This window comes from Leucoraja erinacea, unplaced genomic scaffold (genome assembly GCF_028641065.1).
Source record: "Leucoraja erinacea ecotype New England unplaced genomic scaffold, Leri_hhj_1 Leri_345S, whole genome shotgun sequence".
Classification (NCBI taxonomy): domain Eukaryota; kingdom Metazoa; phylum Chordata; class Chondrichthyes; order Rajiformes; family Rajidae; genus Leucoraja; species Leucoraja erinaceus.
In genome coordinates, this window is record NW_026576246.1 from 72006 (window position 1) to 85568 (window position 13563).

At 45.1% G+C, this 13563-nt stretch overlaps 1 protein-coding gene across 1 annotated transcript in view; it reads left to right on the top strand.

The window, feature by feature from the left end:
• Positions 1-13349, top strand: part of LOC129693552 (uncharacterized) — an 85299-nt gene extending 71950 nt beyond the window's left edge. Inside the window, exons 14-15 of the mRNA XM_055630352.1 lie at positions 4055-4191; positions 11771-13349. Coding sequence (XP_055486327.1) covers positions 4055-4191; positions 11771-11932 — 299 coding nt within the window. The 3' untranslated portion in view covers positions 11933-13349. The remainder of the gene's footprint in view (positions 1-4054; positions 4192-11770) is intronic.
• The last annotated feature ends 214 nt before the right edge of the window (positions 13350-13563 follow it).

Genomic DNA, 13563 nt, shown 5'->3' on the forward strand with positions numbered 1-13563 from the left:
CCTAAGGGAAAGGCTAGAGATTTAATTGAGGCTTGCAATAACCTCATTGACATCAGCAAACCATCCATCAGATTGGTAGCAAAGGTAATTGGCAAAATGGTGGCTGCCTTTCCAGCCACTCAATTTGGACCTCTACATTACAAAAACTTACAGAGAGCAAAAATACAAGCACTCTAAATTAACGCAGGTCACTTTGACAGACCTATGAAACTACCAATCAAGCTAAAATTGAACTAAAATGGTGGATAGATAACATCTGGCTTTGTTCCAATCCAATCATTGTCAGTAACCCTTCCATGGTACTACAAACTGATGCCAGTGCACTTGGGTGGGGAGCCACCAATACCATCACCAGCTGTGGAGGTAGATGGACTGCTCAGGAGTCGTCATTATTACTCACACTGGGCATAAACTACCTGGAAATGTTGGGTGCATTCCATGGCCTAAAGTTATATTGTACTGGGTCATATCACCAGCATGTTAGACTACAGATAGACAATACCACCGTGGTAGCATACATTAACCACATGGGTGGAAACAAATCAACATCATGTGACAATCTGGCTAATACAATTTGGCAATGGTGTATCCAGAGAGATATTTGGATATCAGCCACTTACCTACCAGGAAGACTAAATTTAGTGGCGGACACCAGGTCACGCAAATATAATGAAAACACCGAATGGATGTTGAATAAAAAAGTATTTGCTGATATTACAGCAAAATATGGAACACCAGATATCGATCTATTCGCATCCAGACTTAACCACCAGTTATCAAATTATGTTTCATGGGACCCAGACCCTGGGGCAGCAGCGACAGATGCATTTTCGCTGCAATGGGGGGAGGAAATTGTTTATTCACGCATTTCCTCCTTTCTGCCTCATCAGTCGGGTATTAAGGAAAATACAACAAGACTCTGCGTCTGGTATTTTGGTAGTACCCGATTGGCCTACTCAACCAGGGTTCCCAGTGGTACTAAACATGGTATTAGAGCCATGTATCACCATCCCACATAGATCAGATTTATTGCTACATCCCGTAACAAGGGATAGCCACCCATGCCATAAACATTTGAACTTATTAATTTGTAGAGTTTTAAAAACACCTCTACTACAACTGGGACTGATGGACCGAACAGTGAACATGATCTCGGCGGCCCAAAGACCGTCAACTAAAAAACAGTATCTGGTCTATATCAGGAAGTGGGAGATGTACTGCCACAAAAACAACATCACCTACAGAGACATGAACATCCCATCTGTTCTGGAATATCTGGCAGGCCTCCACTATGATGAGGGGCGCAGTTACAGTGCCATCAACTGCGCCAGAAGTGCCCTATCGACTTACCTATGGCAGGGGACAGAGCGTTACTCTGTTGGGACTCACCCACTGGTAACAAAACTTATGAGGGGAATTTTTAATACTAATCCCCCAAGAACCAGGTACTCCCAAATATGGGTTGTAAGTACTGTCCTGAAGATGCTCAGGAATTGGTCTCCAGCAACAGCTCTGTCCCTACACAGACTGACATTAAAAACAGTCATGCTAATGGCATTGGTCACGGCACAGAGGGTACAGTCACTGCATAAACAAAGACTGGACAACATGATTTCCTCAACAGAAAATATTACGTTTCATATCTATGAGTTAGTAAAGCAGAACAGACAAGGATCAGCAGGCCTCAATATACAATTTAGGTCATACCCAACAGATGACCGTCTATGTATAGTAAGACATCTGCCATTCTACATGGAGAAAACGAAAATCCTAAGAGGCAATGGGAAGGCACTTTTTGGTCAGCCACAAGCAATCACACAAAATAGTGATGGTCCAGACCATCTCAAGATGGCTGAAACAGGTGCTAACACAGGCTGGGGTGGATACTAATATTTTAAAATCTCATTCCACCAGGGCTGCAGCTACATCGGCAGCGATACAGTTGGATGTACCAATGGACCAAATCCTCAAGGCAGCAGACTCGATGGTCAGGGGGAAAAAACATTAAAATCTTTATTTTACAATAAACTCCAGTAAAATAGTAAGATTAAACCTGAAGTTTGATCTGATTAAGTTACGATGAGGGATTACGTGCCCTCCGCTCCCACCCTTGATCATAACTTAACTGGTATCTCTTCTCTAATCTTACTATGTTTAGTCATTACAGTTATCTGTGAAACCCGCATAAAAAGAATGACACGCATGCGTCGTGGCGGGCTAAATTTTAAATCCATCATCAAATTCCTCATAAAATACAGTCAAACTTCAAACTGTTAAGATTTTCATTTGTACTAACACAATCTCTGGGCCTACAGAGAGTCATCAAGGCAGACGTGATGCATGGACTCGTTTCCACGGTATGAAATCACAGAGTTTTAAAATCTTCAGTAGTCACTCGGTGCAGCACTCCGAAGCGAAAAATAGTAAGATTAAACGAGAACTTACCAAGAAAGTTTGAAGTTTGAGGCTGGGGGGATGGGAGGAGACAGCAGGGGGGCTAAGGAGGGTTACAGAGGACTGAAATTGGGAGAATTCGATATTCATGCCCCCTCCGACTCCCAAACGGAATATGAGGTCATTCCTCCAACTGGTGCTCTCTTCTCTAATCTTACAGGACAGAGAGGTCGGAGGCGGAGTACAGTTATCTGTGATTTCACACCGCTGCTTTGAAGAATGACACGCATGTTCGCGTGGCGGGCTTCTTCACAATAATCTGCCATCAGCAGTAACGCAATCATAAAATACAGATCAAACCTCTTCGCAACTGGTAAGTTCTTGTTTAATCTTACTATTAATTGTTGATCTCTGGGCAGGAGCAGAGAGAACTCCTTTGACCTGTGTAGGAAGGAACTGCTGGTTTATGCCGTAGATAGACACAAAATGCTGGAGTAACTCAGGGGGTCAGGCAGCATCTCTGGAGAGGAGAAATGGGTGATGTTTTGGGTCAAAGTCTGAAGGGCATTGATCCAAAACGTCACCCATTCTTTCTCTCCAGAGATGCTGCCTGCTCCACTGAGTTACTCCAGCATTTTGTGTCTATCTTCCTTTGACCTGTAAGTCCACACTGCTCGCTACGTCTCGGACACTTAGAAGAAAGACTGGGTGAAGGAACGTACACTGGATGTTTCTTCCTTTTGCCCAGTGGGATTAACGGAAGGTTCATTGTACAAGTGCAATGCTGCAGCGATCAGCAGAGTTGGTTTATAGACACACAGCTGGAGTAACTCAATGGGTAGTGACCACTGAGTTACTCCAGCTTTTTGTCTGTTTGGTTTAAACCAGCATCTTCTATTCCTTAATACACATAACTGGTTTATAGTTGGAATGTCATTTAAAGTATAGAGATTCTTTGAGTATTGGCATGACCTTGGAGTCTGTCAAAGAATTGGGCCCTTTGGCCCAACTTGCCCACACCGGCCAACATGCCCCATCTACACTGGTCCTACGTGCCTGCATTAGGCCCATATCCCTCTGAACATATCTGTCCTTTACCTGTCTAGATGTTCCATACACCCACCACCCTTTGTGTGAGGGAGAATAAAGGTTCCTATTAAATCCCCCCCCCCCCCCCCCCCCCCCCCCAACCTATGGTTCTTGATTCCCCTACTGTGGGGAAAAAAGGCCATGATTCACCCTTCTTTTCCTCATGATTTTGTTCACTTCTATCGATCACCCCTCGGCCTTCTGTGCTCCAAGGAAGAGTCCAAGGCTACTCAATAGAGTGCCACCTGCTCAACCTCTCCCTGTAGCTCGGGTCCTCCAGTCTCCTGAGGAGGTCGAGGCGCTGGTACACCTTGACTGTCACATCAATGTGGTTGGTCCACGACAGACCATTGACGCCAGGGAACTTGAAGCTCGCAACCATTTCCACTTCAGCACCATTGATGGTGCTTGATGCATGCACTTCATCATGCTCCCTGCATCATGCATCATGCCAACTCCAGGCAAGATGTCTGATACTGGCAGCAGGGTAGGAGTGAGTGATCAGTCCACATTCAGCTGCTTGCAATGAGTGACCTGTTGGCTCCTGTGCAACTACTGTTCTGTTTTCCAGGGTCACTTGCCACGATCCTTCAGAAAGCCGTTGTGCATATCATCAGTAGTCAAAGATGCCAGCGTGTCTACAAGAACCTGGTCACTGAGAAGATGATCTGTGCAGGGATCATGGCCGGAGGAGTCGATGCCTGTCAGGTAACCTGCTAACTATTGATGTGACATTATCTTTGCTCGTATTACTAATTATAGTCTTGTAAGATCAGATTTGAAACAGACCATTTGGCCCGTCTTGTCCATGCTGACGAAGTTGACATATAGAGCTACTCCCATTTGCGTGTGTTGGGGCCACAACCCTCCATCTTCCTCTTCATGCATTTGTCCGAATATTGTCCAAGTCCTATTAGTCTCTGCTTCTATCATTTCCTCTGGCAGCTTGCTCCAGATGCAAAACATTCGGCCTGAGGTACCTTTGTCCTTTCACATTGAGCCTGGTTCCTCTGGGTTTTGGACTCCTCGACCCTGGGGGGAAGAGACTAGAAACATAGAAACATAGAAAATAGGTGCAGGAGTAGGCCATTCGGCCCTTTGAGCCTGCACCGCAATTCAATATGATCATGGCTGATCATCCAAATTAGTATCCTGTACCTGCCTTCTCTCCATACCCCTGATCCCTTTAGCCACAAGGGCCACTTAGCTCCCTCTTAAATATAGCCAATGAACTGGCCTCAACTACGTTCTGTGGCAGAGAATAGTAAGATTAAACGAGAACTTACCAGTTAAAATTTGATCTTTATTTTATGAGGAGTAACGTTGAGGGAATACGTGAAGAACCCCGCTAGGGCGCATGCGTGTCATTCTTCAAAGCAGCGGTGTGGAATCACAGATAACTATAATGATAAACACAGTAAGATTAGAGAAGAGATATCAGTTGAGTATATGATCAAGGGTGGGAGCGGAGGGCAAGTATTCCCTCAACATTACTCCTCATAAAATAAAGATCAAACTTCAAACTGGTAAGTTCTCGTTTAATCTTACTATTTTACTTCGGAGTCACGTGAGTGACTACGTGAAGATTTTAAAGCTCTGTGATTTCATGCCGTGGAACGAGTCCATGCCTCACTTCTGCCTTGATTGTGGGGAGAATAGTGTTAACATCATTAGACATCAATACGATATAGAACAACAATTTTTTTTTTAAATTAAATCCAAATCATAGCACCTATTTATGGGTAAAATCATATTACAGAACTGAAAAGTGTTTCTGCAAATGTTCCAGGTTCTATGACCGGTTTATGATAAAAATCGTTGGAACGTTCTTTCCGTTGACCATCCTGCAGTCTTGAGGATTTGGTCCATAGGAACATCCAACTGTTTTGCTGCTGATGTGGCTGCAGCCCTGGTGGAGTGAGATTTAAAAACTTTATTTACTACTTCTGCCTTTATTAGGACCTGTTTTAGCCATCGTGGCTGTTGGTGGCTAATTAACAGTGCCATTTCTTTCCCTCTGATGATTCTTGTCGGTTCTATGTATAATAATAAGTGAGTTACTATACAGAGGCGATCATCCGTCGGGTAGGCCCTGAATTCCATTTTTTGCCCTGCTGTTCCCGGTCTGTTCTGTTTAATTAAGTCATGGATATGAAAAGTCAAATTCCCAGATGAAATAGTCAAGTTGTCCAGCCTTAGTTTTTGTCGTGACTGGACCCTTTGTGCCGTGACCAAAGCCATCAGCATGACCATTTTCATTGTTAGTTTCTGTAGGGACAGAGCTGTTGGTGGAGACCAGTTTTTCAACATGGTCAATACAATGCTCACGTCCCAAATTTGGGTGTACCTGGTTCTTGGGGGATTTGTGTTGAAAATGCCCCCTCATTAGTTTGGTTACCAGGGGGTGTGTCCCTACAGAATGCCACTCTGTTCCTTGCCACAGGTAGTTTGACAGAGCCCTTCTGGCACAGTTGATGGCACTGTAGCTGAGCCCCTCATCGTAGTGAAGGCTGGCCAGAAATTCCAGAACAGACGGAATGTTGTTGGATCTGTGGTTGAGGTTATTGTCGTGACAGTACTTCCCCCATTTGTTGATGTGCACCAAGTACTGTTTTTTGGTGGACTGTCTGCGGGCCGATGCAATCATATCCATTGTTCGGTCCATCAGTCCCATGTGTTGCAGAAGCGCTTTTAGACTCTACAAATTAATAAGTTGGTATGATTATGATGGGTGACTTTCCTGTGTTACTGGATGGACCAGTAAATTTGGTCTATGTTGAATGGTGATGCATGGTTCTAATGCCATGTCTAGTATCACCGGGAACCATGGTTGAGTAGGCCAATCGGGTACAATTAGAATCCCAGATGCAGATTCTTGTTGTATTTTCCTTAGTACCCGACTGATGAGGCAGAAAGGAGGGAATGCATAAATAAACAATTTCCCCCAAAGCAGCGAAAATGCATCTGTAGCTGCTGCCCCAGGGTCTGGTTCCCATGAAACATAACTTGGTAACTGGTGATTTAGCCTGGATGCGAAAAGATCGATATCTGGTGTTCCATACCGTGCTGTAATTTCAGCAAATACATTTTTATCCAACATCCATTCAGTGTTTTTATTGAATTTGCGTGACCTGGTGTCTGCCACTAAATTTAGTTTACCAGGTAAGTAGGTAGCTGATATCCAAATATTCCTCTGGATACACCATTGCCAAGTTGTGTTGGTCAGATTGTCACATGATGTCGATTTATTTCCACCCATATGGTTGATATATGTTACCACGGTGGTGTTGTCAATTTGTAGTCTAACATGCTGGTGATTTAACCCCGAACAATATGACTTAAGGCCATGGAATGCACTTTACATTTCCAGGTAGTTTATACCCCGTGCCTTTAATAATGATGCATCCTGTGCATTCCATCTCCCTCCACAGCTCGAGATGGAATTGGTGGCTCCCCAACCAAGTGCACTGGCATCACTTTGTAGTACCATATACGGGTTGCTGATAATTAGTGGGTTGGAACAATACTTGATGTTGTGTTCCCACCATTTTAATTCTATTATGGCCTCTGTAGGTAGCTTCATTGGCCTGTCAAAATGGCCACCATTAATTTTGAGTGCTCTTATTTTTGCTCTCTGTAAATTTCGATAGTGTAAAGGTCCGAATTGTGTGGCTGGAAATGCGGCCACTATTTTCCCAATTATCCTGGCTACCAGTCTAATGGAGGGTTTGGTGATGTCAATGATTTTGCTGCAAGCCTCTTTTAAGGCTGTAATCTTTTCTATCGGCAAAGTCACTGACATGAGAACCGAGTTAATGGTGAACCCCATGTAATCCATTTTTGTTGAAGGCGTTAATTTAGACTTAACTGGATGGATGATGAATCCCAGTTCTTCAAACAATTGTTTCGTGGCTGTTACTGCTAGTTTAGCCAATTCCAAAGTTTTGTCAACAATAAGTATGTCATCCAGATATGCCATTACCATATGTTTTTGCTTTCGTAGTAACGCCAAGGCTGGTTTCAAAATTTTTGTTAATAACCTGGGGGCTGAAGTTTGCGCATTTGGTAGAGCCCTGTATTGTCAGTGCTGTCCCATCCAGTTGAATTTCAAATAACATCTGTGGTTACCTCTTATGGGTACTGTATAGTAAGCATCTTTTAAATCGATGCTTGCCTTATAGTAGCCTTCGGAAACTAATTGCTTAGCAGTAACAAAGGTTTCCATTTTGAAATGAATATATTGCACAAAGGTATTTAAAGTTGTCAAATCGATGATGATGCGGCAACTACCATCTTTCTTGTTTTTTTATAAAGATATTGGACACGAATTCCTGTGATTCGTGTTGGGTGTGTTCAATTACTCCTTTTTTTATATAGTCGTTGTAGTTCAGCATGTGCTTTAGATTTTTCTGTGCCTGAGAGTACGAACATTAGGTTCGGTGCATGCTGTACTGGTGGGTTATGTTTTAGTATAAATTCTATGGTATAACCCTGGATACTGCTTAGAATGGAAGTGTCAAAAGTTATCTTGTTCCATGCATCCAAATAATATCGTAACCTCCAACCAACTTTCGTGCTCCCTTTAATTTTTAAGGAACCAGACCCACCTACCTCCATGGTTACCAGTGGTAGGTGCGTTATATCTTCGGCATCCTCCGTGGACGTTGAGGCACCGTTGTTTGGGTCTGTTGTTGGGTTGAAGGCTTGCGCATTTTCCAGGGCGGTCGGTCTGGGCCATGGCCTAAAAAAGACCGCTGTTGGGTGCTCCTGGTTTTTGCGCTACCTGCGATTTGTGTTGACCATCTGGGGGGGTCCGTAGGGCTGATATTTTTGGCCGTAGTAGGTTTTGGTTGCTGCCTTTATGAGCCCCAGTGTTTTCGCCTCTTCATCAAGTTCCTTGACTTGTTTGGGTTAATTCCCTCCAAACAATTGAATTGGTCTGTTTGGAGGTTCCTGGTTTACAGAGGCCGGCAAATTTGGGGTCCAATGCTGGTTGGATTACACTTTTTCTAATGTTATTCAACTCGTACTGTGAGTTGCACAGTAAAGCCAGTGCATCCTGGTGGTCTTGGGTCATGTTTTGCTCCTTCAAAGTTCGGGCAAAAGCTGTTATTCCTGCCGTTATTACTTTTAGGACCTTTTGAATTTTTAAATCACTGGTTCGAATTGCTGTCCCCACATGTTTCCAGATGCACTGGTTTACACTCGGAACATTTAATGACTTGCAGTTACCTGGAGGTAAATGCCGTGTCATGGTGTCTGATAGAGCCAGTGCCTGTAGTTGATTAAACGACATATAATCAATGCTAGCCGCTATCTTCGGCTCCAGGTCTTGCCCAGTTTGGTCTGGTTGGAAAAACTGGGTCACCATGTCAGCATGTCTTCTTTCACCCCAAGCTTACTGGGGGTATGTTGTTCCCTGCCCTGTTCAGGTTCAGCCCAGAACTGATCCTCCGTGTTCTCCTCTGATGAGGAAGAGACACTATGCAGCCCCACAAGGGGTACTGCTGTGGGGCTTATTGATTGCCCACTGTGGCTAGCCTCCATCTCCCCGAGTCTGCCACTTTGGAGGATTTCCTCCAGCAGCCGCTCCAACTGGCTCTTATGCTCTCGGGCATAGGCCACTCACGGCTGCTCCTGATCCTGCAGCAGCCGCTCCAACCGGCCCCGGTGCTCACGGGCACTGGCCGCTCCCGGCTGCTCGTCATCTTGCAACCGCTCCAACCGGCTCCAATGCTCTCGGGCACTGGTCGCTCCCGGCTGCTCATCATCCTGCAACCGCTCCAACCGGCCCCGGTGCTCACGGGCACTGGCCGCTCGCAGCTGTTCCTCGTCCTGCAGCCGCTCCAACCGGCTCCAATGCTCTCGGGCACTGGCTGCTCCCGGCTGCTCATCATCCTGCAACCGCTCCAACCGGCCCCGGTTATCACGGGCACTGGCCGCTCGCGGCTGCTGAAAGCCAGACTCGTCTGAGTCTGGCATTCGATCCGTCTTTTGCTTCGCTTTCCCGCCCGGCCGAGGAGTGGATTTGGCCGGTGCGGGAGTGAAGTCAGGCACAGCTGTTCCCATTTCGGGAGATTGGCGTACCGTCGGCGGCTGCTGTTGCTGCTGGCTGCCCGCAACTCCGCGGTTCTCCCCCTCCAGCTTTTTCGCAGCCTTCCTTCTAGTCGCTCTGTCCATCTTTCCACCTGCAAGGTAAGTTGGAAAAACGCAGAGTCCCTTACCTGCTGTTGTTGGCTTTTTGATTCTGCCTCTTAAGGGGAACGTCCTTCCCCCTGCTGTGACTCGTTGCAATGCGTGTAGCGATATGACACGCTTGCGTCCTAGCGGGGTTCTTCACGTAGTCACTCACGTGACTCCGAAGTAAAATTCCAGAGATTCACCACTGTGTGAAAAATGTTTTTCTCATCTCGGTCCTAAAGGATTTCCACCTTATCCTTAAACTGTGACCCCTTGTTCTGGACTTCCCAACATCGGGAACAATCTCCCTGCATCTAGCCTGTCCAACACCTTAAGAATTTTGTAAGTTTCTCTAAGATCCCCCCCCCCCCCCTCAATCATCTAAATTCTAGCGAGTACAAGCCAAGCCTATCCAGTCTTTCTTCATATGAAAGTCCTGACATCCCAGAAATCAGTCTGGTGAACCTTCTCTGTACTCCCTCTATGGCAAGAATGTCTTTCCTCTGATTAGGAGACCAAAACTGTACACATTACTCCAGGTGTGGTCTCACCAATACCCTGTACAACAGCAGTAGAACCTCCCTGCTCCTATACTCAAATCCTTTTGCTATGAATGCTAACATACCATTCACTTTCTTCATTGCCTGCTGCACCTGCATGCCTACTTTCAATGTCTGGTGTACCATGACACCCAGGTCTCGTTGCATCTCCCCTTTTCCTAATCAGCCACCATTCAGATAAAAGTCTACTTTCCTGTTTTTGCCACCCAAGTGGATAACCTCACATTTATCCACATCATACTGCATCTGCCATGCATTTGCCCACTCACCCAACCTATCCAAGTCACCATGCAGCCGCCTAGCATCCTCCTCACAGCTAATACTGCCCCCCAGATTCGTGTCATCCGCAAACTTGGAGATGTTGCAATCAATTCCCTTGTCCAAATCATTAATATATATTGTAAATAGCTGGGGTCCCAGCACTGAGCCTTGCGGTACCCCACTAGTCACTGCCTGTCATTCTGAAAAGGACCTGTTTACTCCTACGCTTTGCTTCCTGTCTTCCAGCCAGTTCTCTATCCACATCAATACTGAACCGCCAATACCGTGTGCTTTAAGTTTGTATACTAATCTCTTATGTGGGAGCCTTGTCGAAAGCCTTCTGAAAGTCCAGATAGAACACATCCACTGGTTCTCCCTTATCCACTCTACTAGTTACATCCTCGAAAAATTCTATAAGATTCTTCAGACATGATTTACCCTTCATAAATCCATGTTGACTTTGTCCAATGATTTCACCACTTTCCCAATGTGCTGCTATCCCATTTTTAATAACTAGCAGTTTCCCCACTATTGATGTTGGACTGACTGGTCTGTAATTCCCCGTTTTCTCTCTCCCATCCCTTTTTAAAAAGTGGGGTTACATTAGCTACCCTCCAATCCTCAGGAACTACTCCAGAATCTAAAGAGTTTTGAAAAATTATCACTAATGCATCCACTATTTTTGAGGCTACTTCCTTAAGTACTCTGGGATGCAGCCTATCTGGCCCTGGGGATTTATCGGCCTTTAATCCATTCAATTTACCTAACACCACTTCCCGGCTAACCTGGATTTCACTCAATTCCTCCATCTCATTTGACCCCCTGCTATTTCCAGCAGATTATTTATGTCTTCGTTAGTGAAGACAGAACCAAAGTAGTTATTCAATTAGTCTGCCATGTCCTTGTTCCTCATGATCAATTCACCTGTTTCTGACTGCAGGGGACTAGGTGTTCACTTTAGAGCAAACGCACCAGGTGATGTCTTAGTAACATTACTGTGCAGTAATTATCTAGTTGCTGACTCAGCATTCTGACTACAGATGCTGTCTGTACTGAGTTTGTACATTCTTCCAATGACCCTGTGGGTTTTCTCTGGGTGCCCCGGTTTCCTCCCACACTCCAGAGACATGCGGGTTTGCAGATTAATTTGGCTTTGGTTAGAAGTGTGTGTAGGATAGTGCAGTGTATGGGATTGCTGGTCGGCATGGACTGGGTGGGCTGAAGTGTCTGTTTCCGTGCTGTATCTCTAAACTGAATGAAACAATTGCCTTCCTCATCTTTTGCAGGGTGACTCGGGAGGTCCGTTGGTTTGCAGAGATCCTGATAAGACTTGGTATCTTGCTGGAATCGTCAGCTATGGGATTAAATGTGCGAGTCCCAACATACCAGGAGTGTATTCTCGTGTGACAGCCCTGCGAGACTGGGTGGTGCAGGAAACTGGGATATAGAGGGGATGCATTTGCAACTCTCAGCGTGCTCCGTTCATTCCTATCGCATGATCACATTGTTTCTAAAATCTATTCCTAGCGTCGCAAAGACGCCACTAATGTAATTTTTATATCCATGGAATCCGCAACTTTGCAGATGGCTTTGTTTTGGCAAATTCTTGATGCAAGATTGTTGATGGTCTAACGAGGTCATTGTTTTGTGAGAAGGAGTTCCAGATGCAGAAACCTACACGTTTTTATCACTGGGTTATCACACGCGGGCTTCTCCGGGACACCTTTAGAGTAGGTTCACACAATTAGAATTATATTTAGGGTTGGGGTTAACGACGGCCCCAGTCAGCTGCTGCCTCAGTTTAATTTAAGTAGATTGTGGTTTGATATAAATTCCTGAATTGTTTCCATTGCTCCTATGAGCTCACTTGAACACATTTTGTACCAGGTTTTACATTTCAATGCACTGGGAGGGAGGATATTGTGTGGGCATGGAGAGCTCCAGGCATCCTCGAGAGCTGGCGTTGGCTATTTGGATCCCAGTTCTGCTTTACAGTTTAATGTAAAGATAATTTAGCTTTGGGTGGTCGGGGATTGTGGGAGTATTCTGCATCGATGAAAATAACTGAAGAGAGACCTATGACAGCTGACCCATTGCACATTGTGTACGATCACAGTGCTAATTATTAATTTATTTAGTAAAAGAAGACTTTAAAGATAGTCGAGAGTCAAGTGTTTAATTGTCTCATGAACTAACAGATGTGCAGGTTTGAGGAACATTGCCAAACCCAATACTTAACGTGCAATTACATAGAAAATAGGTGCAGGAGTAGGCCATTCGGCCCTTCGAGCCTGCACCGCCATTCAATATGATCATGGCTGATCATCTAACTCGGTATCCTGTACCTGCCTTCTCTCCATACCCCCTGATTCCTTTAGCCACAAGGGCCACATCTAACTCCCTCTTAAATATAGCCAATGAACTGGCCTCAACTACCTTCTGTGGCAGAGAATTCCAGAGATTCACCACTCTCTGTGTGAAAAATGTTTTTCTCATCTCAGTCCTAAAAGATTTCCCCCTTATCCTTAAACTGTGACCCCTTGTTCTTTGTTAATTGGCAAATGCTTCGTCAACACGAAATACAACGTGGGATCTACGCTTCGCAAGGCTGTCGGGAGGATTTATTTTTGTATTTTGTTACATTGATGATGCGTAGATGAAATATGACTGAGAGGGATTTCCTTAAGTGGGTGGAAAATGTGGTGGACAAGTGAACAAATGGCAGCTTCAGAGACAAGGTGAGATCTTCGTAAATCATAGGGGCAGAATTAGGCCATTCGGCCCATCATGCCTATTCCACCATTCAATCATGGCTGATCTATCTCTCCTTCTCAACCCCATTTTCCTGCCTTCTCCCCATTACCATGATTACCCTTCCTAATCAAGAATCTGCCAAACTCCACTTGAAAAATACCCAATGACTTGGCCTCCACAACTGTCTGTGGCAATGAATTCCACAGATTCACCACCCTCTGGCTAAAGCAATTCCTCCTTGTCTCCTTTCTAAACGTATATCCTTTTAATCTGAGGCTGTGCACTCTCCCACTATTGGAGAGGCCTGGACTCTTCCACTATTGGA